The 23,640-nt window shown below is 41.6% G+C and overlaps 1 protein-coding gene across 1 annotated transcript in view; it reads left to right on the top strand.

The window, feature by feature from the left end:
- The window catches only part of DOCK5 (dedicator of cytokinesis 5), a 175,334-nt gene that overhangs the window by 136,640 nt on the left and 15,054 nt on the right, over positions 1-23,640 (top strand). The window contains 14 exon segments of the mRNA XM_037497137.2: positions 1,336-1,414; positions 2,219-2,319; positions 5,186-5,244; positions 5,587-5,741; positions 6,826-6,911; positions 8,754-8,913; positions 9,930-9,970; positions 10,687-10,777; positions 11,539-11,658; positions 15,257-15,346; positions 16,815-16,919; positions 21,707-21,848; positions 22,366-22,447; positions 23,426-23,510. Coding sequence (XP_037353034.1) covers positions 1,336-1,414; positions 2,219-2,319; positions 5,186-5,244; positions 5,587-5,741; positions 6,826-6,911; positions 8,754-8,913; positions 9,930-9,970; positions 10,687-10,777; positions 11,539-11,658; positions 15,257-15,346; positions 16,815-16,919; positions 21,707-21,848; positions 22,366-22,447; positions 23,426-23,510 — 1,396 coding nt within the window.

A 23,640-nucleotide genomic window follows, 5' to 3' on the forward strand; every position in this document is an offset into this window, starting at 1 on the left:
TCCCCTGGAACATGTTCATTATCACGCTTATGTTCATTATCAACAACAGCTCAACCATGGTCTCTTTTGGTGGTTCCAGAGGGCCTCCTTAAACCTGGCAATCAAGGCCTCTGAAGTCCAATCCCCTTGCTCTATCTGGCCTTATTTTCACTATTTCCCTCTATGTATACCTGTGCCCCAACCCAGCTGGCCTATTCCTGGTCCTTGCATTGCCCTGCATGTTCATTTCTTTATACTGATTCTTCTGCCTGTGGTATCTTCACCACAATCTCTGGTAATCTACAGACCACCCACCCATTCCTTCAGATCCTTCTCCAGTGCTCTCTCCAAAGGGAGTCTTTCTGACCTGATTGTCATCTTCTCTGCCTTTTATTATTACCTTTTTCACACCCCTCACTGAATTTTCCAAATTCTTGGTTGGGTCTTGGGACGCTCCCCTCCAAGTTTTAATTTCTTAAGATCGAGAATCTTGTCTTGGGCCTCCCCTGGTGGCACAGGCAGTTGAGCGCCGCACTGTAAAGCTGTCCAGAGCCTCTGCAGCGCCGGTTTGATCCTGGCCGGCCGGCGAGGATCCCACATGGCACAGCAGACCTCTCCTGTTGCGCCTGCTGCTTCCCTCAGCAGTGTATTTCCTTAATCTGCCTGTTCTGTTCCCTGCTCTGTCTCTGGTGAATCCTCTCACCCTCCCACGCATCTGGCCTGTACCCTGGCCAGATGTATGAAAATAAATAAATTTAAAATCAATCAATCAATCTTTAAAAAAAAAATCTTGTCTTACTGGGCAGAACCTGAGCCATACTCTGCAGTTGATGGTCTCCAACAAATATGTGTGGGATGGAAATGAATTGAAACAAATATTGGAATATTTTAAAGATTATATTAAAAGATCTTGAGAATTTTTAATGAGATAAATAAAGCAAATCTTTGTTAGGAGTATCATTGTTAATGATTTTGATACCGGATTAGAAAAACCCTTCTCAACTATGTACAGATTAGAGGGAAAAGTTACATCAGAAATCCTAGACTTTAAGAGAAGCACCAGAAAAGAGTTCATGGAGCCCTGGTCCCAGGCTCTGGAGACCTGGTGTCTTGGCTTACTCTGTCCTTAACTGCCTAAATTTAGATGCAGCCTTGAGTGGCTCTTGAAGTCTGTTATAGAAACTGACCTTTAGTGTCCTTCTTTGTGGACTGTGTTCCATCATTGGTCTCTAAGTGGAGATCAAAAGGTCTTCTGTTGCCAAATCCAGGTTTGATTTGGCTTATTTCTTAACATGGATAGAAAATATCTCAAAGAGCATCAAGCTGCCATCTTGACCCAGCATTTTCCTCCTCCAGGGTTTTCCTCCGTGCTATAAACCAGTTTGCTGAGGTGCTCACAAGACGCTTTATGGATCAGAAAAGCTTTGAACTTCAGGTAAGCGTCTCAGCCAAAGAATGAGAACTGCTTCATTTAAAAACAAAATCATCTCAGATTTCATCATGTTCAAAATGGAAAGTCAAAAGTAGAGATTAATTATACATACATACACATACAGGTAGATGTATATGTAAATATATATGTATGTAATACATACAGATAGATATATGCACACCCATATTTGTATGTGTCTCAAAATGGAACCAGACTGTAGAGTTCCTTGATAAGCTCTTAATTCACTTACTTTTTTGCTAATCTCTTCAGTGATGTTAAATATTTTCACAATATTTTTAATGGCTGAATACGGTCTATTATATTACTGGCCAAGATTAGTTTCACTGAAATCTTAGGAACATTCATATTGTGTCCATCTTTCTGTTATGTTAAATACAGGGTGAAGGCCTACCTTGCCTCAAATATTTTTAAATACCCATAATTATTTTGCCAGGATAAAGTCATAAAGTATTTACTAGTTCGAAAGTTGGGCAGAATTTTAAGGCTTTTAATAGATATTGCCAAACTTCCTTCTATAAATAGGTACATTTCTCGGCAACAGTGTCATTTATTCCAGAAGTAAAGATAAATAGAATAGTTTGGATTTCTTTAAATGCTTAATGTTAGTATTAAGTATCAAAACTTTGGGAAATGAATAATTGAAACACAAGGAAGAAAAAGAAGTCTTCTAGATGTTATTTTATTTATCCCTGGTGAGTGACTTCCTGCCATGTGGCACTGGTTTACTGTGGTCCTCATTAATGTGATTTTCCATCTCTTTTCACCCACACAATGCATTTTGAACAGCTCTGGAACAATTACTTCCATTTGGCAGTAGCATTTCTCACCCATGAGTCCCTTCAGCTTGAAACCTTCTCACAAGCCAAGCGCAACAAAATTGTTAAAAAGTAAGTGTCCTCTTCTGTTTGCTTAAGATAGGGAAGGTGATTCTTCCATTTTATTCAGAGCAGGTATTTGCGTTTTATGGACATTGCTGTTCCATCGTGACCCCTGTTGCCAGTAAGATAGGTCTTAAATGATTATTTAATAGACCTCAGATTTCCCCAGAGTCACATCTCTTTTCTCAAGGCAGTCCATTCAAAACAGGCCATTCATTTTCCCGTTAACCACCTATTTCATAGAATCTGTAGCTGGAGAGGCGGAGATGCTAGCCAGGACTCCCATGTCATAACAGCCCCTCCCATCTGCTGGCCCCTTATCCAAATTGCAGACTTGGTGCCTCTCTCTCTGCTTTGATGCAGAAGCTCTATCTCTCAGGCATTTCTGCAGAGAAGCCAAAACTAACACATCCCTGAAGAATGCCCTCCAGAGTCCTGGCTTGGAATTCATAATGGATTTATGTGCAAGAGTGTTGAGGGATTTAGGGAAGCTATTCATTGCTTTCATCTCAGGTCTGTTTCCAAGTTCATTGAGAACCTGGAAATTCAAAGACTATGTAGTTAAAATTACAGTGTGTAGTTAAAATAAGACAAGCCATGGAGTAAAAAAAAAACTAATGATAAATTTCTCACTTGAGAAATTTATTATTAAAGGCTGTGAAATTTTAGTTCCCCTTACTGGAATGTCTGGGATACTATGCAAAGTATTTTGGATACCACTTCTTCTGGTTCCTCCCTAAATCACTGAAATTCGGTAGCTAGGAGATTGAGATTTATTGACTGTGCTTTCAAAGATAAAAGCAAAACCTGTTTTTTTTTTTTTTTTTTAAATATTTACCTGAGGGGTGTGGGAATTCAGAAATAATTGATTTTTAAGATGGATCCCTTGATCTCATTCTTTAGAATATCTTAAAAATTTCCCCACAGCAATATCATTTTTTTAAAGGATAGGTTTAATTTTGGTTAAACCCACAAGTGAAGTTAGCTCACACTAATTCTGATAAGTGAAGTAACTAGTTGGATTAATGATTTAGGATTTGGTCAAAGAAAAGTGTGACTGTAGATACAGTTCATGTAAAAATACATATTCATATGGGTTAGAATAAACATTGGGAAATAAAAATCAATTATATTAAAGTTATAGAAATGTGGATGGATTTTTTTTCAAGGCCTCTCTTAATTTTAGTGAACAGCAGCACCAGTGGTATCATGTGTGATCTGTCATGTGTCCAACATTGACCATATATATAACAGTGAGATTAGATTAGGCACTTTTTTAAAGATTTGTTTATTTATTTATGTATACAAGAACTGGGGTACAGGCCAAACCAGAGGTGCAGGGTGTGAGAGAAGTCACCAGAGACAGAGTTGGGAGCAGAACAGGTGGATCTACTAAAATGCACTGCTGAGGGGAGCAGTGGGTGAGACAAGAGAGGTCTGCTGTGCCCTGTGGGTGAACTCAGGGGATCAAACTCAGGCCATAGAGGTGACAGCACTGAGACTTAACCCCTAAGCCACTCAGGAGGCCTAATTTTAGGTATTTTTGTTAAAATGGAATATTAGGAGAAATACTTAAGTATATATACATTTTTTACTGGTTTCTGAAGGCATTTCCAAAGGGAGATTTTGGAAAAAAAAAAAAAAAAAGAACTGTTGAGTACATGAGTAAAAATTCTGTCAACACAGTTACAAGACGGGCCCATCATAGGCCATTAGAGTTCCCTGGACGCATTCAGTATCTACTTTGATCCACCTATTTCCACATTTCCAAGCCTCTAAGTGACTCATGGCAAGTGGCAGGGAGCCCCCGAATATGTATCCTTAAGGAATTTCCATGTGATTCTGATTCACCTCCATCCAAGACTAGTCTAGTTCTGTGTGTGTCTCTGCTTCTTTTTTCATTATTAACTGCTATCAGGAGGCTTTTTAGAATATTTTTCTAATCATATCCCCCATGATATATTAATACCCCGGATATGCCTTCTGTTTGTGCTTTATATATAAAAACAGTAAACTATCTGTTTACAGTATCACCCACCTTGAGATTATATGGTCTAGTGCTTCCTAGTGTGAGCCTTGTGAAGAACATACTGGCCAGGACACGGGCCACTCAGTTATAAGTGAATAAAGTCAGCATATTTGTTGGACGTCGGTCACATTACTGTAGGATTTGCACCTCGTGTGCCGTCCTTGTCATTGGTGTAGTCTATGTTTTATTTCTTTGTGTAATAACAACTGGAGTTTTTCTCACCCTTGTCCCATCAGGGAGTCTATGCTTTTGTCTTTCCAGTTACTTCTCAGCATTTGCATTTGGCCCTCAGACTTTTTTTTTTTAATTTTTTACATCATTGTTCATTTTTAAACAATATTTGCTTCCCCCCACCCCCTCAGGTGTAGTCCCCATAGAGTTTCCTTCCCCAAGGCACCCGTGCACCATCACCTCAGTCCCCTGGGCTCCTCCCTCCCTCCCTTGCATCCCTCTCCCTCCTCCTCCCCTGCAGGATGTCTCTGATTCATAATTGTCTGTTATTTCAAGTCTCCTTCCCTCCTTGTGGCTGGGTTTTCTCTGCAGAGGAGGGAAGGTTTGTTTAGGTATTAACCTCAACTCCCCCCACCTTTTTTTTTTTTGGTAAGACGCCCTTTTATTTGATTCTCACTTTTCTCATTTATGAACTAGTGATAATGTCCCCTTCACAATATGTTAGAGCTAAATAACATTTAGCATCTTCTTTTGACCTCATCTCTCTAAGTGACCTCAAAACTTGCCTTAAATGGGACCTAGGGGAATAAGGACTCTTTTTAGTCTTCTTGCTTTTTATCATATATACCTGATTCCACTGCAAATTCCTTTCTTGGTTTATGATCTTCTTCCTAGATATGGAGACATGAGAAAGGAAATCGGCTTTAGAATCCGGGACATGTGGTATAACCTGGGTGAGTGTTGACCTTGGATGGGCATCACAGCTGCTGTGTGATGGGCATCCCCATGATGAATTCTTTGTTATTTTAATTCCAGGAATCCTGAGAATTATTAGTCTCTGTCTGAAAGTGAAATCTGACTTGTGGGTTTCACACCCTCATCTCTACTGGGACTTTGACAATGAACTGTCTCTTAACTATGACACCCACATGTTTTCAGAATACCATATTTAGTCACTCACCTTTGAATTGAGTTAATTTACCCACATAAACATTTTTCTTTTCTTGTGGGCGCTGTGGAGGAGGTTTGTAACCTTTTACTTCCAGCTCTTAATGTTGCACTTATTTTCATTTCAGGTCCCCACAAGATGAAATTCATCCCATCTATGGTGGGATACATTTTGGAGGTCACACTGACCCCTGAAGTAGAGCTCCGGAAAGCCACCATCCCCATTTTTTTTGATATGATGCAGTGTGAGTTCAATTTCAGTGGAAATGGCAATTTCCACATGGTAAGAATGGCAGAGCTATAATCTTACTAATGCACATATAGTCCACGCTTACTCATTTTCTTTCCATAAAGAAGCAGTTGTCCGAGTAATACATATCAATGTAGATCTTGAAGCTCTTTTAATTGATTTTCATTTTGTAAATATTCCCTCCAAGGCTACGAGCCATCTTTTTTGCTGGACATGTTTCCTACAGCAGCAGCCAGTCACTGGACAGTTAAAATTTGACATCATGCCTTGCAATCCTCTGTTACAGTGTAGCTGGGGGAATAATATGGATTGAGGAAAAACCTTCTGTAGTATAGCTGAGAGAATGATGCAGAGATTTCTAGATTTCTTTAAGACCCCAGTTTGCCTGCTAGGTCTTATCTGTCCCTCAGTTTTCTTGCCTATACAGCATATCAGTACTGATGGGGAGATTTTTGTAGTTTCGAAGCTCTGTAAAAGCAATTCTAATGCCAACAACTAGACCAAAAACAAAAATAAAATACAAAATTAGAATCCTTCAATTATGTTTGTATGCATAGTTGAGACAGGAAAATAATTTTAATACATTAAGTGTATTAAGTATAATTATAAGTAAATAAAGTCAACATAGTTTCTAGACACCATCCACATTGCTGTGGGAATCATACCTCATGTACCTTCCTTTTCCTTAACATTAGTTAATGAAACATTATGTTTTATTTCTTTGGTTAACAGCAACCAGAACATTTGTCAGTCTTCTCCCTTCAGGAAGTTTATCCATCTCATCTTCTTTTAATGTATTTTATGTTAATTTTAATTTAATAAAAATTAAATAAAATTAGATGTTTATGTAAATTAAAAATATGTTAAATTGTGAATTAATCATTTAATATATGTAAAAGTAATTTTTTCTGTAAATGTGAATCAAACAACAAAGGCTGGTTTAGAAAGTAGGACCTTGGGGCATAATTGATGGGATGCCGGGAAGTGGGATCTTCTGTGTATTTTGGGAAACAGCTCACAATTCAGTAAAGAAATTGAACCGAATCTAAAAGGTGGCAGGTATCGTTCATGTCCTTCTCGAAGGATACAGTCTCCTTTGAAATTGTTCTGCTTTCAGTTTGAGAATGAGCTGATCACAAAGCTGGACCAAGAGGTAGAAGGGGGAAGAGGAGATGAACAATACAAGATCCTTCTGGAAAAACTGTGAGTATTTCAGAATCCAAATATCACATTGATTGTACCATGTAGTGATGGAGAAAAACAGTCTTCTGCTGTGTCATAGACTAGCCCAGGGGTCCAGAATCACCAGGGTCACTGCACAGGGGGTCACAGAGTTTACTCCATCCGCTGCTAGTGCTAGTTTATCTGATGTGCTGATTCCTGGGCCCGCCCCGCCCGGGAGAGCAGAGCAGATGGAGGTGAAGCAACGTGTGCAGAGTGGTGGCATTGTGCCCGGTATGTGAATTGCTCAACTTCAACAAAAGTGCTCTCACCTCTAATTATGGCTCCAGAGCAACAATTTAAAGGAAAAGGGGGAAAAAAAATAGGTTTCAAGGTCCACTTTACATTTCAAAATACTTTATGCCTCTTAAGGACCTCTGAGAACAGGGTTCCATCTCCAGCCAGGTGGGTCTTTGATCTTTCCACTGCCCTGCCCTTTCTTACTCCACTCCCCTCTCCAACATATTCTTCCTTCTCTGTGCTCACATTATCACCACTGCTCCCCACCCGCCCCACCCACACTGAGACATACTCACCCTTCCCCCTCGTGCCTCCTAATTCTCCTGGCACGTCTGGAATTACAAAAGAGTGGTTTCAAATATAAAAAGTGATTTGAAAACACTTGCATGTTAGGATTAGAGAGGAATTGTGCTTCAAATCCTGTTTCTCTACACACTAGTTTGATTTTGGATGGTGGGTTGACCTAATGTCACCTCTTTTTTCACCTACAGAAATGGCATCTCTAGCTGGTTTCGTGGTGAGGGTTAAATGAGGAGAGAGCATCTGTTACAGGGCTCCTGGTGAATCAGTGCTGACTGCTCTGGTGTTCATGGTTGTTACTCTAGATGATTATTATCTATAAATTGTGCCGTCACCCAAGGTTGGACTCACTTGGACCACAGCTGCTCTGAATTATTCATTTCTTGTTTTCTCAGAACATTTTAAGATACTGACCCACCATATCACCTGCTGGAGTATGTGCTGATTGTTTTGTTACCTGCCTCTTTGGAGGGAGTAGGATTTAAATGGAAACATCACAGACAATATATCCAAAATCTACAGTTAATTCTTGACATAAAAGTCTTAATGTTGTTTGCTTCATCCCTCCTGGATCCACTCACTGAGAAAAATATACACTAATCCAGCACCCAAGAGTTTTCCTAGACTGGACTAAATCCTTGGACCCATTTATTTTTTTTTTTAATATTTCCTATTCCCCAAGTTTCCTTCCAATTATCTGAACTAAGAGATCCTTATAGAATCTTTGTACTATGTGTGTCTAAAGGGAGGGAACTTAGACCAAAAGTTAGCCTTGGTCTAACTAATTTACAACTGCATGTCTTTCCTGAAAGTAACATTATTATCTGAGGAATCCATGCCCGAATGTTTACTAGATTCCTCTTAGGTGGGCATCAGTCCCAGGTTTTCCAGAATGGCCACAGGATGCCTTGCAGTGCAGGCCTTAGGGAGAAAAATGACATAGGAAAGCTGGTCTCCTTCAGCTTGAGTGGGCAAATAGCAGACACAAACCTTTTGAGCAAAGGTTGTCCTTTCTGTCGTATTGACAAAACATAAATACAAATAGGAGTTCCAAGAAAGACACTGCTCTGGGATTCTAGTGAAGGTGCATTTGTACTGTACCCAAAGAAAATGTAGAACTTGAGTCACTGAAATGCAACAGAAGTGAAGGCCCTGTTGAGGTAGTGTTTCCTGAAGCCCGTGTGCCCACTTGTCTGACGCTGCCTGCTGTGTAGACCTCAAGGGCTCTGGTCTGGAATGAAGTATATGACAGATGGGCAATTGCCTCTACCTCTGCCTCCCCAGGCTCCTGGAACACTGCCGGAAACACAAATACCTCGCCACTTCTGGAGAAATATTCGTGCTCCTGGTCAGCAGCCTCCTAGAGAATCTTCTGGACTACAGAACCATCATCATGCATGATGAGAGCAAGGAAAACCGCATGAGCTGCACCGTGAACGTGCTGGTACGTGCCAGTCCCCCGGGGTGGTGGGAGGGCGCTGCCAGGCCACCCCGCGCCCTACAGCACAGCCCTGTCAACCTCACAGACACAGCGGTGCCCTGGAGAGCCCTCTATGGAGTCTCCCTCGTAGATAAGTGGAACAGTGGACTCCACTTAGGATTCAGAGATGCCAGCAGCCACTGACCTTTGATAAAATTGGAAATGGGGATGGGAAAGGCAGCATAAACTCAGGACTCCACTCTTTTTTTTTTTAAGATTTATTTATTTATGCATATATGAACTGGGGTATAGGCCAGAGTTGTGGGGGGTGAGAGAATTCGCCAGGATTCACCAGAGTGGGGAACAGAACAGGCGGATCTACTGAAATACACTGCTGAGGGGAGCAGCGGGCGAGTCAGGAGAGGTCTGCTGCACCATGTGGGCAGCTCCCTGGCCAGGGATCGAACTCATGCTGCAGTGGCTACCCACAGCCTCATAGGTTGCGTCTTAACCCTTTGTGCCACCAGTGAGGCCCTCCATTCTTTCTAAAGACCATCCTCAACCAATCTCTTTTGTCTTGGTTATTTGTGGCTGCTTTATTGTTGGAATTCCTGGGCATCGATGAACTTGTGTCGGGACATACCCCATCAGGTCAGCACTGGTTCCTGAAGTCCCTGCAGATGTATAACCCTGTGGCCTGGACTCTCCCTGGACACGAACCTGTGACCGCAGACCTCTGAGGTTTAGGCTGCCTTGGTATAATCCAGAAACCTCCCTCCCCAACTCCCTAAGAAACAGTATCAAGTGATTTGAGTTCAGCAGGCAGTCAACACCCTTAAAAGATCTCCCTCACATGTCTTAGAAACATGGTTTTAAAAAGCAGTTCTTAAACTTCTTTTTAAACTATCACTTCCTTTGCTTGGTGAGGGGAAAGGTGGTGGTATTTGTTCAAAGGAAAGAGTAAACTCTTCAGAAAAGTGACATTGGTGAAAACCAATAACCTTTGACTTTGACCCTTTGACTGGGATCTTCTTTTGTAGAATTTTTATAAAGAAAAGAAGAGACAGGACATATTCATAAGGTAAGTTGAAGAAAATTTCTGCTTTTGTAAAATTTTGTGTTATGGTTTTATTACTTGTTTCTTCAAGAAACAAATAACTAACCCTAAATACCGTGCTTGTTCCTCTGAGAGACTCCAAAAAGTATGTGATATGCTAGGTAGGTTCTGATGGGAAGATCATTTTTCAAGGGACAACCTTTCTTCAAGAATATCTTTATATCTAAAAGGGCCAACTCTTTAGTCACAGATAAGTGCATTCCGAGGGAGCATCTTGGGAGGGTGGTGTCAAGATTCATGGGCAGAAGAGCGGGCAGGTGATCAGGCAAGGCTGCTGGAAGGGGGCGAATGGGGACGTTCATGAAATTCTCTTCTATCAAGAAAGGTTAGCCTGGGGTCTATGACAGGCTGAAGCAAACTTGGACATAAACTCTATGTATTTTCTCAGAACAGATGCCCTAACTCTCATTAGCTTCCCATGGGGGTCCATGACATAAAAAATTTAAATGCCCCTCCTGTGGACACAGAGCTCAAAGCAGAATAGATGGAGTAGGAGAGACACACACAGAAAGCAGGTCAGAGCTCAAAAGAACAGGAGGTAACACATTCCTTTTCATAAGAGAAATGTGGGCTCAGATGAAGCTCAGGAGAGAGACAGGAAGGCAGACTGAGATCTGGTTGTAGGATGAGCTGAACGCCAAGCACTGCCTTACAAACGGCCTCCCTTCTCTCCTAACTAGGTACTTGTACAAGCTGCGGGATTTGCACCGAGACTGTGAGAACTACACGGAAGCGGCCTATACACTTCTCTTGCACGCTGAGCTTCTGCAGGTAAGAGCATCAGGGGCACTCATCTTAGAGGGTGGAAGACAACACACTGTAGCTGTCTTTTGGGACTAAATCCTGTAGACTTTGTGGTTCTGATGGGAAGATCATTTTTCAAGGGACAGCCTTTCTTCAAGAATGTCTTTATATCTGCTAAATAGGCACTGCTAATTTTCAGATCCAGGTTAAGAAAATGTCAGTAATTTATTTAGAAATTCTTAGGAAACAGAACTTAACTTATAGGTCTCTAGTAATTGGCTCACTGATTAAAGAAACAAAACATACATCAATAAAAGATATAAATAGATTCATCTCACTGCAGAAAATGAGTTGTAAATGAATGTAGTACCATAGGAAGGTTTTCCTATTTATAGTCTCTCACTAAGTAAAATTACACTACAAATAATAAATACACGGATACATCAAGGATCCTAAACAAATATTTCTAGCTCCAAATATTCCTCTAACTTTAGGTTCATGTATAATTTATGAGCAGCGGCCATGGAGGCTGGCTGCCTGACTTTCCTGGGAATGCCTGGAGAATTTGTCCATTTAGGTCAACACTTGTTGCGTGGCTGGCATGTCTGTGTGTGTATGTGGTTTGGGTGTTTGATAAATAAGCTACAACACTATGAATCAGTCAAAGATATACTGAACTATTTCTATAACTTTTTTGTCTGAATATTTGTTACACTAATCTCCTTTGACTAACTTAATTAATAGACTTGTTACCTTAATCTCTTCTGTTCCTTCTATTTGTCTTCCAGTGGTCTGACCAGCCCTGTGACTCCCAGTTGCCTCAGAGGGCCAATTACAATGTTTCTACCCAGCAAGAGCTTAAAGAGAAGTTGTATCAAGAAATCATATCTTATTTTGACAAAGGCAAAGTGAGTGTTGGGCTGTTAGTCTTGTAATAGGGAAAAGGAAAGTGACTGCAGTGCTGGATGTGGTTCTGGTGCTAGTTACCCAGAGTGATCCAAGACCCCCCCCCAGGTTAGGGCACATTCCCCAGCCCTAAAGCCTCCCTTCTGGTGCCAGCACAGGTTCCCAGGCCACCCACTCTTCTGACTAATTGACTATAAATTTGGGAGGTTGTCCCATGACTCCCTCAGGTTTGACAGTATGCTCCAACAACAAACAAAACTTGGAAAGATGCTGTATTATGATAACAGTTTTACTATAAAGGATATAAATCAGAACCAGCCAAATGAAGGAGCATAAATGGCAAGATTTAGGAGGGTCTGGACTACAAAGCTTCTGTGTCTTCTTCCCATAGATTTAGGACATAACCTGATTTGGCAAACTGATGTGTTCACCCACCAGGAAGCTCATTTAATCTTTGTTGTGCAGTTTTTATGGGGGTTTTATTACATAGGCTTGATTGACTGAATCATCAGTGGTGTGATTAAACTCAATCTCTGACACCCCCTCCCAATCATCTAATCACATGAGTGATGAGTCTGCCATGACTAGTCCTCATCCTGAGAGTGTCTAGGGGCCACCCTGTGTCACCTTTTTTAGGGTAAACTCAGATGTGGTAAGTGGTCCACCATGAATAACAAAGACACTTCTGTGTCTGGAGACATTCCAAGAGTATAGAAACTCCATCCCTGAAACTCAGGACCAAACTCTTTATTATACAACAGTGACTGATGACTTATTTTTTTATTCCCTGTGTATCTTTGAATTCTGATATTTTAGTGGGAACAAAAGTGACTACGTAAGGTAACAAAGGTAATAAAGATCAGTTATCTTGAGAACACTAAACTCAATGGAGACTAGAATTAGCAGCTTAGAACCCCACTCTGCACAATCATAATTTTACCTCTTAAGAAGGTGTTGCTGGGGCCAAGAGCTGGTACCATCCTTTACTATGTATTTTCAAGAAATTGTTTGCTAGCACCAATTGCACATCCCATATCCAGGTTACTGTCTTTCTCCATAGACTGTAGGGTAACATGCAAGTTAAATGCCTGTGGGAGCAAGAAGGTAAAATGAACATAAGATGTGTACCAGGAAGTTGTAGTCTGTGATCTGCTGGAGAAATCATGTCTAATTGATTGGCTTTTAAATTAAAAAAAAAAAAGAGGGACCTCCCTGGTGGTGCAAGGGTTTAAGATGCAACTATTGCAGCACAAGTTTGATCCCCAGCCGGCCAGGGTGCAACCCACATGGTGCAGCAGACCTCCCCTGACTTGCCCACTGCTCCCTTCAGCAGTGTACTTGGTCAGTCTGCCTGTTCTGTTCCCCACTCTGTCTCTGGTGAATCCTCTCACCCCAACACCTCTGGCCTGTACCCCAGTTCTTGTATGCATAAATAAATAAATCTTTTAAAAAATTCTAAAAAAAAAAAAAATGAAAGGGCAGGGAGAGAAAAGAAAAAATTGCTGTGCTAACCTAGCAAAACATCCCAGATTAAGGTAGTTAAAGGAACCTACATAGTTCCTGTGGTTTCCTGCCACCTTATCTGTTTTATCAGTGGAACATGTTGGTTAATTAATAAATAAGCCAATAATCATCATGATAAAATAACTAGCATGTGTTTAGTGCTAGTTACTATCTTAGGTGATTCCCAGACATTTTTCCTAATTTAATTCTTCCCCTAACCCTACAGGTAGATCACTGTGTTGTGTATATTAAGTACTTGGGACTTAGAGAACAAGTTTGTTGGGTTCATCATTTTTTGGTCTCTGCATTCCTTTATTTTCAAAATCATCGAGGATCTCAAGGAGAGCTTTTGTTCTATGGGTTATATCTTTTGATACTTGTAGGAATTTTAAAAAATTAAATATTCTTGCTCTTTTGTTATAGTAATTTATTGCATATTAATCATTTATTTTATGAAAAATTACTATTACTGTATTTTCCAAAGAATTAGTGTGAGTGGTATTGGTATTGTTTTACATTTTTGTGAATCTTTTGAACTTCTCACTTAATAGATGGATTTTTATAATCTGCTCCTGCATTTAACTGATAGTGACATCATTCATTCTGTACCCTTTGGGAAGCTCCACTGTATGCACATGAGAGATGAACGTAGAGGAAGGCAAACAGTATGAGTTTTTTAAAGAAGATAGTGTTGACCTCATGAGTCCCCTGAAAGGGCCTGGGGTACTGTCAGGGACCAGGGACCACATGTTGAGAACCACTGTGCTAGGAAAACTCCCTGTCTCTTACACAGTTGGTGTTTTCTGAACTGAGGAGAAAGCTGGACCCCAATTCTGCTGCCTCTGGCTCCCCATACCAGCCCCAGCCCATCTGAAAAAGGTTTCCATTAGGAACATTTCACAGACTTTTCAGTGACCTAGGCTGTGATATTTCACAGGGGGCAAATTCGGCTGATGATAGTTTTACACTTGATCTTAGCCAAAAGGCTGAGAAGCAATTGGCTAATGATGATTTTAAAATATTTAATTTTAAAATGTTCTACAACTGTATGTGAACTTCACATACATTGCTTTAGCAGTCAAAAACAATGGAAGGAAAATAGCATCCTTTTAACAAGAATGAAGTAGAAAATGACCGGATATTATGTTTTAATAGTACCTAAGAAATCTTATGAAATACCAAAGTGATTGGCAGGCCCAATCTGGGATGCAGCCTCAGACACCAGATTGTGTATCATGCTGTAACTTACATGATCACACATGCTCTAAGTTATTTCCCAAAACTCTGCTTGACTGAGTAGATAGTTTAGTTGAAACAGAGAATTAATGTCCTAAATTCAAAGTACAATTTCTTAAATTCCAAACAACAGTACTATGAGCCTCTCTTCGATCCCCCCACCCCAAACAGCCTAACTCCAAACACAGATTTACACACCCCAGGACCAGAACTAGAGCCCACACTAACTTTACCCTCTAATAAAACTCTCACATGCTCAGGGCCTAGGTTCAGAACCGGTTCCCTGGCTTTAGTGCTTTGCCCTTTAAACATGCTTTGGAACACTCAGTGTTCTTTGTGTTCTTATAAACTTATTTACCAAAGATGCACCCTAACAAAGCAGCCAGTCTATAGTAACTTTATATTGTCAGCAAGAGGATTAGTTGATCCAAGAGATGAAGCTGGCTGGAAATATTTGCAGCAACTCACCTCGCAGATTGCTCCTAGCCAGTGACTCTCAAATGGCTTTTGCTGCCAGGTGAGTGACTACTTTGTTCTTTGCTTTTTTTTTTTTTTTTTTAAAGATTTATTTATGTATGCATACAAGAGCTGGAGTACAGGCCAGAGATGAGGGGGGTGAGAGTATTCACCAGAGACAGAGTGGGGATCAGAACAGGTAGATGTACTGAAGTACACTACTGAGGGGAGCAGCAGGCGAAACAGGAGAGGTCTGCTTTGCCATGTGGGTTTCTCTCTGGCCAGCCGGGGATCGAACTCGTGCTACAGAGGCTGCAGATTGCTTCATAGTGCAGTGCTTAACCCCTTGCACCACTAGGGAGGCCCCTGTTCTTTGTTTTTAACCTAACTTTTCTATTTCTAAAGATGTGGGAGAAGGCGATCAAACTTAGCAAAGAGTTGGCTGAGACTTACGAGAGCAAAGTGTTTGACTACGAGGGCCTTGGCAATCTCCTGGTGAGTCTGGGTCAGATTTCCTCATGCCAACAACAGCCTCGCTAAGATCAGTGAACACAAAGCTGTTTCTGTGAGCTTAGGAAAGTCAGGATAAATTTTGTCATTTACAATGGAAACAGAAGCCTTGTGAAAGGAAAAGTGAAAAAAGATGAGGTCCCAAACCTGTTCCCAGAGCTGGTCCAGGTTATCCTCCACAGAGGGTTCCTGTCTGCACGCCTGCCCTTTCCCTGTGCTTCTGTTTCTCTCCGGCCCCTCCTCGTTCCCAGCCCCTGTACTCTTTACCTCTCAATTACTCTGCCTCTGAACACCGCCCATATTTTAGATGACTTCTGACATCTTCTGTTTATCCAAATTACTCATGTGGCCCACATCCTCAGGACCCGGCTAAATGAATGAATTGTTCACCTTTGTGCCTTGTTTTATTTTTTTAAGAGTCCCACTCTGCACATTTGTTTCATTGGGAAGTACTTCTACCACCAGCATACTCTACTTTTACTGTTCCCCGAATTTATGTATTATACCTGGCTGTAGGCACAGGCCAACTACTTTGGAAAACAAAGCAAAACAAAAATAGCCTTGTAAATGCCCAGTGGTAGGTAAGCACAATATTCTGTTTGAAGAGTCAAAAAAGGTAGGGTCACCCATTGTCATGTAATATTAATGTATTTGGGGAGATGGCTTGTCAAGGTCACTTTGAAAAGAATTTGCTAATATAATGTATTAGCTCCTACTGTCACAAAAGAATAGCTCATTGGTTCCATAAAGTAAATTGAGCTGAGCTGTTAATAATATAACATGTTACTTTTGTAAGGAGACTACTGTGATAAAAACTTGCACCTAGATGGAGTGGGAACAATCATGCTGGCCTTTGTAGGTGGGAGGGACTCGGGCATCCCTCAAAGGCCTTGGTCTGCTGCCTGTTTCGCTTTCCTTAAGAATGACTGAGCCTTGTCTGGGAAGCCTCTCCCGTGTGAAAAATTAAAGACAGGGTGGTATGAAATATTGAGAAACAGAACAAAGCTCCCACCTTCTGGCTACCTGTAAGTGAACCAAGGACTTTAATCCAAATCACCTGCAGGAAATGGAAGGTTCCTTATGTGGTTTTCTCTGTCTCTGCTTAAGTACAGCCACCCTCTGTGAATCTCAGAAAGTGCTTCCTAACATTGTAGGGGTCCTGAACCCCTTTGAAGAAAGCAGTGAAGTGTGAACACTGTCACCTTCACAGAACACTTGCACACACATCTTTCTGTGCACAGCGTCAGAGGTTCCCAGACTCTCCAAAACCCCGTCTTGGATCCCAGATCCAAAACCTCTGCCTCAAGAGAAGGCTAACTCTTTGACAAGATGTTTCCCAAAGACCTTTTATTTCTCTGTGTTAAGTGGGAAACAACAAAGCAAATAATCTATTTTTTTTCCCCAATAGCATCCTTGTAACCTCTCTTGTAACCTCCTTTGTTTTATTTTCCAGAAAAAAAGAGCTTTGTTTTACGAGAACATCATTAAGGCAATGAGGCCTCAGCCCGAATACTTTGCTGTTGGATACTACGGACAGGGCTTTCCTTCTTTTCTGCGGGTAAGAAGCCCCAGGGTGGTCTCCAAAGCCATTAAGCTGTGGAGTCTGAAGGAGGGAAGGTCTTCACCTCTTTTCCAGATGGGCCTAGTGTGTTAGCAGCTGCTGACCCGTGTTCTCACTGTGGGAGGTCGCGGAGGGAAACCACTTCCTGAGCAACCGCCTCTTCACCCCACACCCCGCCTCTTCACCCCACACCCCGGCTGCCTCTGCTCTTCTGGCAGCTCTTTTGTTAAGTGACTTTTCCCAGGTGGAATGGAAAGGGAAAAACAACCATCCTCTCCACTGGTCTGCTGCCACGGGTCAGGCTGGGGAGAGTGTGGATTGATATATTCAGTTGTTTATTTTATTTCCAGCCAGAGCTAGTTTAAAAGCAAAAAGCCCAAGGACAAGACTACAAGAGTTCACAAAAATAAATAAAAAGTTTTGTTATAATGGTGAAAAGACTGTGTTTTCCCTCCTTTCCTTCCCTTAGTTTTCTCTAATACTGATTCTACAATCTAAAAAACAAAAAAAAGCCTCCTGTTTCCTACCAACAAAAAAAAGCCTCTTAGAACTGAGCTATGTTTAAAGGCTATATTTTTTTTAAATATTGATTTATGTATGCATACAAGAGCTGGGGTACAGGCCACAAATACACTGCTGAGGGGAGCAGCAGACAAGACAGAAGAGGTCTGCTTTGCCATGTGGTTTCTCCCTGGCTGGCGGGGGATCGAACTTGTGCTGCAGAGGCTACAGATTGCTTCTTAGTGCAGTGCCTTAACCCCTTGCGCCACCAGGGAGGTCTAAAAGCAATTATTACTTATCTTACTTCCCCTAATTGAAAAAAAAGTGGGGAAAAACCAATTTATATTCCTTTCAGGTTGTTCAATCATTCATTCATTCATTCATTCATTCAATAACTTTTTTCTGTAGATACATACTAGTCATTTGAGGTACAGTGCTAATTGTAAGATTCCTCTCCTCTAGATTTTATACCCTAGTAGGTGAGGTGTTAATTAAATAATCACACAAACAGGGCCTCCCCAATGGCGCAGCATTTGAGCGCCGTGCTGCGAAGCTGTCCACAGCCTCTGCAGCGCCGGTTCAATTCCCTGCCGGCCAGGGAGAACCCCACATGACGCACAGACCTTTCCTGCCTCACCTGCTGCTCCCCTCAGCAGTGTCTTTGGTCCATCTGCCTGTTCTGCTCCCCACTCTGGCTCTGGTGAATTCTCCCACCGTCCCACGCTTCTGACCTATACCCCAGTTCTTATATAAATAAATAAATAAATCTTAAAAAAAATAATCACACAAATGTATACTTGAAACAGAACAGGTAAAATATTCTGTGCTATAAGAGTCAGTTAACCAGTGAGTATTCACCCAAGTGAAATAAAAACCTATACACAAATCTTGTAAGGGAGTGTTTTAGCATCTTTATTCATATTCATCAAAGATTACACACTACCTGTGTTTCTCAACAGGTGACAGTATAAACAAACTGTGAATAAGTATATAATGGAATACTACTGGGTAATAGAAAGGAATGAATTCCTGTCCACCCCTGTGGGTGAATCTCAGCTGCTTTGTGCTTAGTGAAGGAAGATAGAGTTCAAAGATTTCATTCATTGATTTTATTTATATAACACTCTGCTCAAGCCAACATTTGCTTGAGGGACAGAGAAAGGATCTGTGCTTCTCTGGTGGTAAGAAAGGGTAGGCTACGAATTAGCATGGGAAATATTTAGTGGCAATGAAACTGTTCTGTGTCATGTCATAGCCATGACTATGGCTACATTGACCAAAACTCACAGACTCTTACCCTAAAAAAGGAAAATTGTGTAAGTTTTCACTGAGTTTTGTAACAGTCAGGATAGACATAGCCATTTGAAAGGTGAGCTGGGAGTTAAAGAGGTAAAAGGGAAGGAAAGAGCATTCTCGACAGAGGAAACAGCAGGCAGAAGCTGTCAACAGGGAGAAATGAGAGAAGATGAGTGTGGTGGGAATGGAGGGAGCTGGGGTGAAGCAGGAAGTATGCGAAGAGCGTGAAGAACCTTGGGGTCATGTTGGGTATTTTGTCTGCATCCTGAGAGTAACAGGAGTCACTACAGACCTTTCGTGTTGGCAAGGTTATCTGGCTTCAGGATGGAGTGGACAGGAACTGGACAGATTAGCTCCCAGAGACATCGCAGGTGTTCAGGCAAGAGATGACCACTTGGAGAAGGGAGGTGGTTTTAGAGAGAAGTGGCAACAGTGGTGGAGACTAACTGATGGTGGATGGGCTCTATGGATGACATTCTGGAAAAGGGTGTCAAGAATGATTCTGAGGTTTCTAGCCTGCATAGTTGGGAAAGCAGTGACAGCATCCACCAAGGGGGCAGATTTGAAAACAAACCAAAATCCCGGAAATTGTGGATCTTATATCCTAAGTAGATCAAAAAAAGAAAAAGAAAGAAAAAAAAGAAGTAAAATATTCAGTGTGTCAGATGATCCAGAACAATGCCTCATACAGGAGAGGAGTAAATAAGCATTAGGGAGAAAAAGAGAAAGGTGGATGGAGAGGCTGGCACCGGGGTGGTGTGCAATTTTAAATGAAGGGACTAGGAAGTTCTTTACCGAGAAAGTGATATTTGAGCCCAAACCTGAAGGAAATGAAGGAATGAGCCAGGTGGCTGTTAGGATGAGCAAGGATACCAGCGAGAACAGCAGATTCAAAGGCCGTGAGGCTGGAGAGCAGCAGGGACATGAGGGTAAATAAGAGAAGGGCGCAGAGGGCTACAGGGACTAGATTGCAGAGGGGCATTGAAATATTTATAAGTTGATTATAAAAGTTGGTTTTGGACATACTCCATGTGAAATGAATTTGGAACAATTCAAAAAATGTGGGTCAGCAATTTGATCTATGTATCTGAAACTCAAAGGAAGGTTCTCAGGTGGATAGAAAAGTTGGAGTCATTTGTATGCAGTAAAACGGTGGTTGTGGTTTTTTGACCTGTAGGTTCGAGAAATAATGCCCACAACAAGGACTGTTTTGAGAATTAAATATATAGCATATACTCTATATACTCTATAAAGTGTCAAGTGGTTTTTAGTTGTTATGTGTTGTCAAAGTCTACTTCAACACATAAAATTTGTAACTTAAATGCCTCTCTATGTCAGAGACTATTCCCCCAGATTCAGAATCTTCTTCCTGTTCCAAAGCTGCTAAGCTCAGAATAATTGTTGACTTTCCTATCTCCTTTCCCTTCTCCAAATGCCACATCCTGTAGCTTCTCCTCCCCCATCAGCTCTGTCTCCCCAGATTCCTACAGTTGGACACACACGTACTCCCCTGTGTCATATTATGTTATCTATGTTATCTGCACTCCTGCTTCCATCATGCTGTTCTCCCCTTCTAGAAGCTCTGTGAATTCCCTGCAGCCTGTCATGTTCTGGCTCATCCTTCCAGCCCAAGGTTCTTTCTTCAGACTAACTCCATACTTTATGTCCTTGAACCTTATCCTTTCCACTTCCCATGCCTGATTGTCCTCCCCATCTGTCCTTCTGTCCATCTGTCAATCAGTCACATGCGTATCTTCCTTAAAGCTTCTTTCTTTCCAGTTGAGCCCACTCGTGCTGAGTTTCTGGATCTCAGTTCCTTCCACAGCCACTGTCTGTCTCATACAATCATGTCTTCTTTACCCTCTGATCCCCTGCCCACCACATGTTGCCTGAATGTTAGTACATGTTAGTACTGCCCAGTACATGTGTCAGTCACATGAATCTTTCTGAGTTTGGAAAAATATTCCAATATATATGTCCATTTTCATTGTCTTCAGTGTTTAGCCAAGAAAGTATACTACTTATGCTAAGATAATCTTGTTTACTTGTTTATTTCTCTTCACTGGGAGGTAAGTTTCTGACAATGAGGCCACCATTCTATCCCGAGTGTCTAGCCTGTTTACTGTTTACTCCATACATATTTGTTATATAAATAAACAAGTGCTTTTTAAAACACATTTAACAGGGCAACATCAGCCCAAGTTTTCATTAAAAATGCATGTTGCATCTGAGTGACTAGCAGACAAGCAGAACCCTCAAAAACCAGCTAGGAATTAACTAGACCGGCAGCAACATCTTCCCAGACTTAGGAGAGTTTTTTAAAAAAAATCCAATTTTACTAGTTTTATAAAAGAGAAAACAAACTCCAGCTAGAAATGGAGAAAATAAGTGTTTAGTGCAGTTATTTTCTATGAGGTATTGATGTTGCTGTTCTTCTTGTGTTTTAAGACTGGCCAAGGGACTGTTGGGGATTCTTCCTGGCCTCTTACCTGTCCCTTTGCTGTCTTCTATTTTCACGTTCTCAAAGGCAGCACTTCAAAGTGCTGTTACTGGATCATGATGAGATGAGAAACTTGTACCTGAATGTAAATGAATGCTCCTTCTTCCCTCATTCAGAGTGTTTGGCTCTGAAAAAGGCAGCTAAATTAACAACATACCCAGTGAGGTCATGGAGCTCCTTTAGAACACAATCTGTATATTTCCTTGAGGATCAGTGTAGACGGTTTGTAGCCCTGCAGTTGGCACACTGGGGTGTGGGCCGCACTGTGAGAAGAGCCGCTTGAGGTTGTTTTTCATGCTCATGACTTAACTCTGCAAAAAAAAAGTGAGCTCTTGTCAGTAGTAATGGTTGCTGTGGGGCACATAGTAGGTATTCAGGGAGAACTTGACTATGGATTGCCCTTTGACTAGGGAATAAGTGACTTGCCCAGCATCAGAATCTTCACTCTTTATTTGTAATTATTTGTCTTGCCATCTCTGACCTGCAGAATAAAATCTTCATCTATCGGGGGAAGGAGTATGAGAGGAGAGAAGACTTCAGCCTGAGGTTGCTCACCCAGTTCCCCAATGCAGAGAAGATGACCAGCACCACGCCCCCAGGAGAGGAAATCAAGACATCCCCAAAGCAGTGTATCCTTGCCAAAGGGAGTGTGACCTAGATGCTCCTTAGCCTGGTCAGGCTGTGGCGTGCCCAGCTTCTCTGGCAGTTGTGTTTGTTGGAGGTGACTATCAGCATCCCTGGTGCAGTAACCCGCTGTGGTCCTGGAGAAGCAAACAATACCCAAAGATACACTTCCTACTGCTGGCTTTGGAGTGTGGCTATTTCAAGGGGATGCTTGACCCAAAGAAATTATTTCAGACAGATTCTAATCACCCATATCTAGTCATCCTGATGTTTCATGGATGTCTATTTTCCTGTGGCCAGGTTGTTTGCCAGCTTTCTGACCAAAAAATACCTTTGGGTTAATTTTTAAATAATGCATCTTAGTGATACAGAGGGAAATTCCATTTTCATTGTGGTTCTGGCATTTAGTAGAAAGGAATGATTGACCCCAGTTCCATCTCCGTGTACAAAGCAGGAGGAACAGGCATCTGCCTATGACAGCTTCAAGGCTCAGCCCTTTCTCCTCCTTAACCAGTGACTCAGATATGCAGTGTTTCACAGTGAAGCCAGTCATGAGCCTGCCACCCAACTACAAAGATAAACCAGTTCCAGAGCAGATCTTAAAGTAAGTGGGCCTTTTTATTTTGACTTGTTAAAAACATTTTTCACTCTTGCTTTATTGAAAACTACATCAAAACCAAAGCCTTAGATGCATTCTCATTTGGAAGACCTTCTGTTGTCTCAGTCCACTGGGACTGCTCTACCAAAACACCACAGACTAATGACTTACAAACAACAGACATTTATTCTCACAGTTCTGGAAGCTGGAAGTCCCAGATCAAGATAACCAGCAGATCCAGTGTCTGGAAGGCAGCTTCCTGGTTCATAGACAGCCACCTTTTCATTGTGACCTTACATTGTGGAAGGGGCAAGGGAGCCCTCTGGTGTGTCTTTTTTATAGGAACACAAATTCCATTCATGAGGGCTCCACTGTCTTCACCTCTTAAAGGCCCCAGCTCCTAAGACCATCACACTGGGCATTAACATTTCAACAGATGAATTTCTGAGTGGACACAAACGTTCAGACCATAATAATTGTCCATTCCATTTTTAGCATAAGCGCTTGTTGGTACTCAGAACAGTTTGAGGGTTTTGGGCAGAGGGCGGGAAGTCAGGAATCTCACACTTAGATTTTGGACCTCTGGCTCTTATTTCCACTCAGAAGCATTCACTGCCTAGGGCTGAGCTCTCCGTGCCTGCTGGGTTCCCCAGCAGAAGCCCTAATTCCTTCTCCTGAGAAGCTGCTGAGGTGTTACTAGGATTGACAGAACTGTTATAAAACTATACAAGTGAGATCATAAATATGGACATAAATATTATACCTGTTTAAATTGTGAGCTGTGAAATAACAAAATTAAATTAACATGTCATGAAGTCAGATTGCACACAGCCTCCAGCGACCTTGTTGAGGAGACTGTCAGTTTTGACATAGCTCAGTGAATCTGACTCAGACTGTGTAAGAGGTAGTACAGGTTTTGTTGAAGTCGTATCAAGGAGTGCCTATTCCAAAAGAAACTATAGCAAGTGGCTGTATCTTTCCCAGTTACTACAGAGCCAATGAAGTACAGCAGTTCAGCTACTCTCGGCCGTTCCGGAAAGGAGAAAAGGACCCGGACAACGAATTTGCTGTGAGTCCTCCCCTTGTGTCCTGTAAAACAACATGAAATTGACATCCAGACTGGAGGCCTTTTGCCTCACTGCAGAAAAGAGCAGAAAGCTGACAACCCTGGGAGAGAGATTACATGCTGACTACTGGGA

This window comes from Talpa occidentalis, unplaced genomic scaffold, assembly GCF_014898055.3.
Source record: "Talpa occidentalis isolate TD23 unplaced genomic scaffold, MPIMG_talOcc4v2.1 talOcc4.8, whole genome shotgun sequence".
NCBI classification, from domain to species: domain Eukaryota; kingdom Metazoa; phylum Chordata; class Mammalia; order Eulipotyphla; family Talpidae; genus Talpa; species Talpa occidentalis.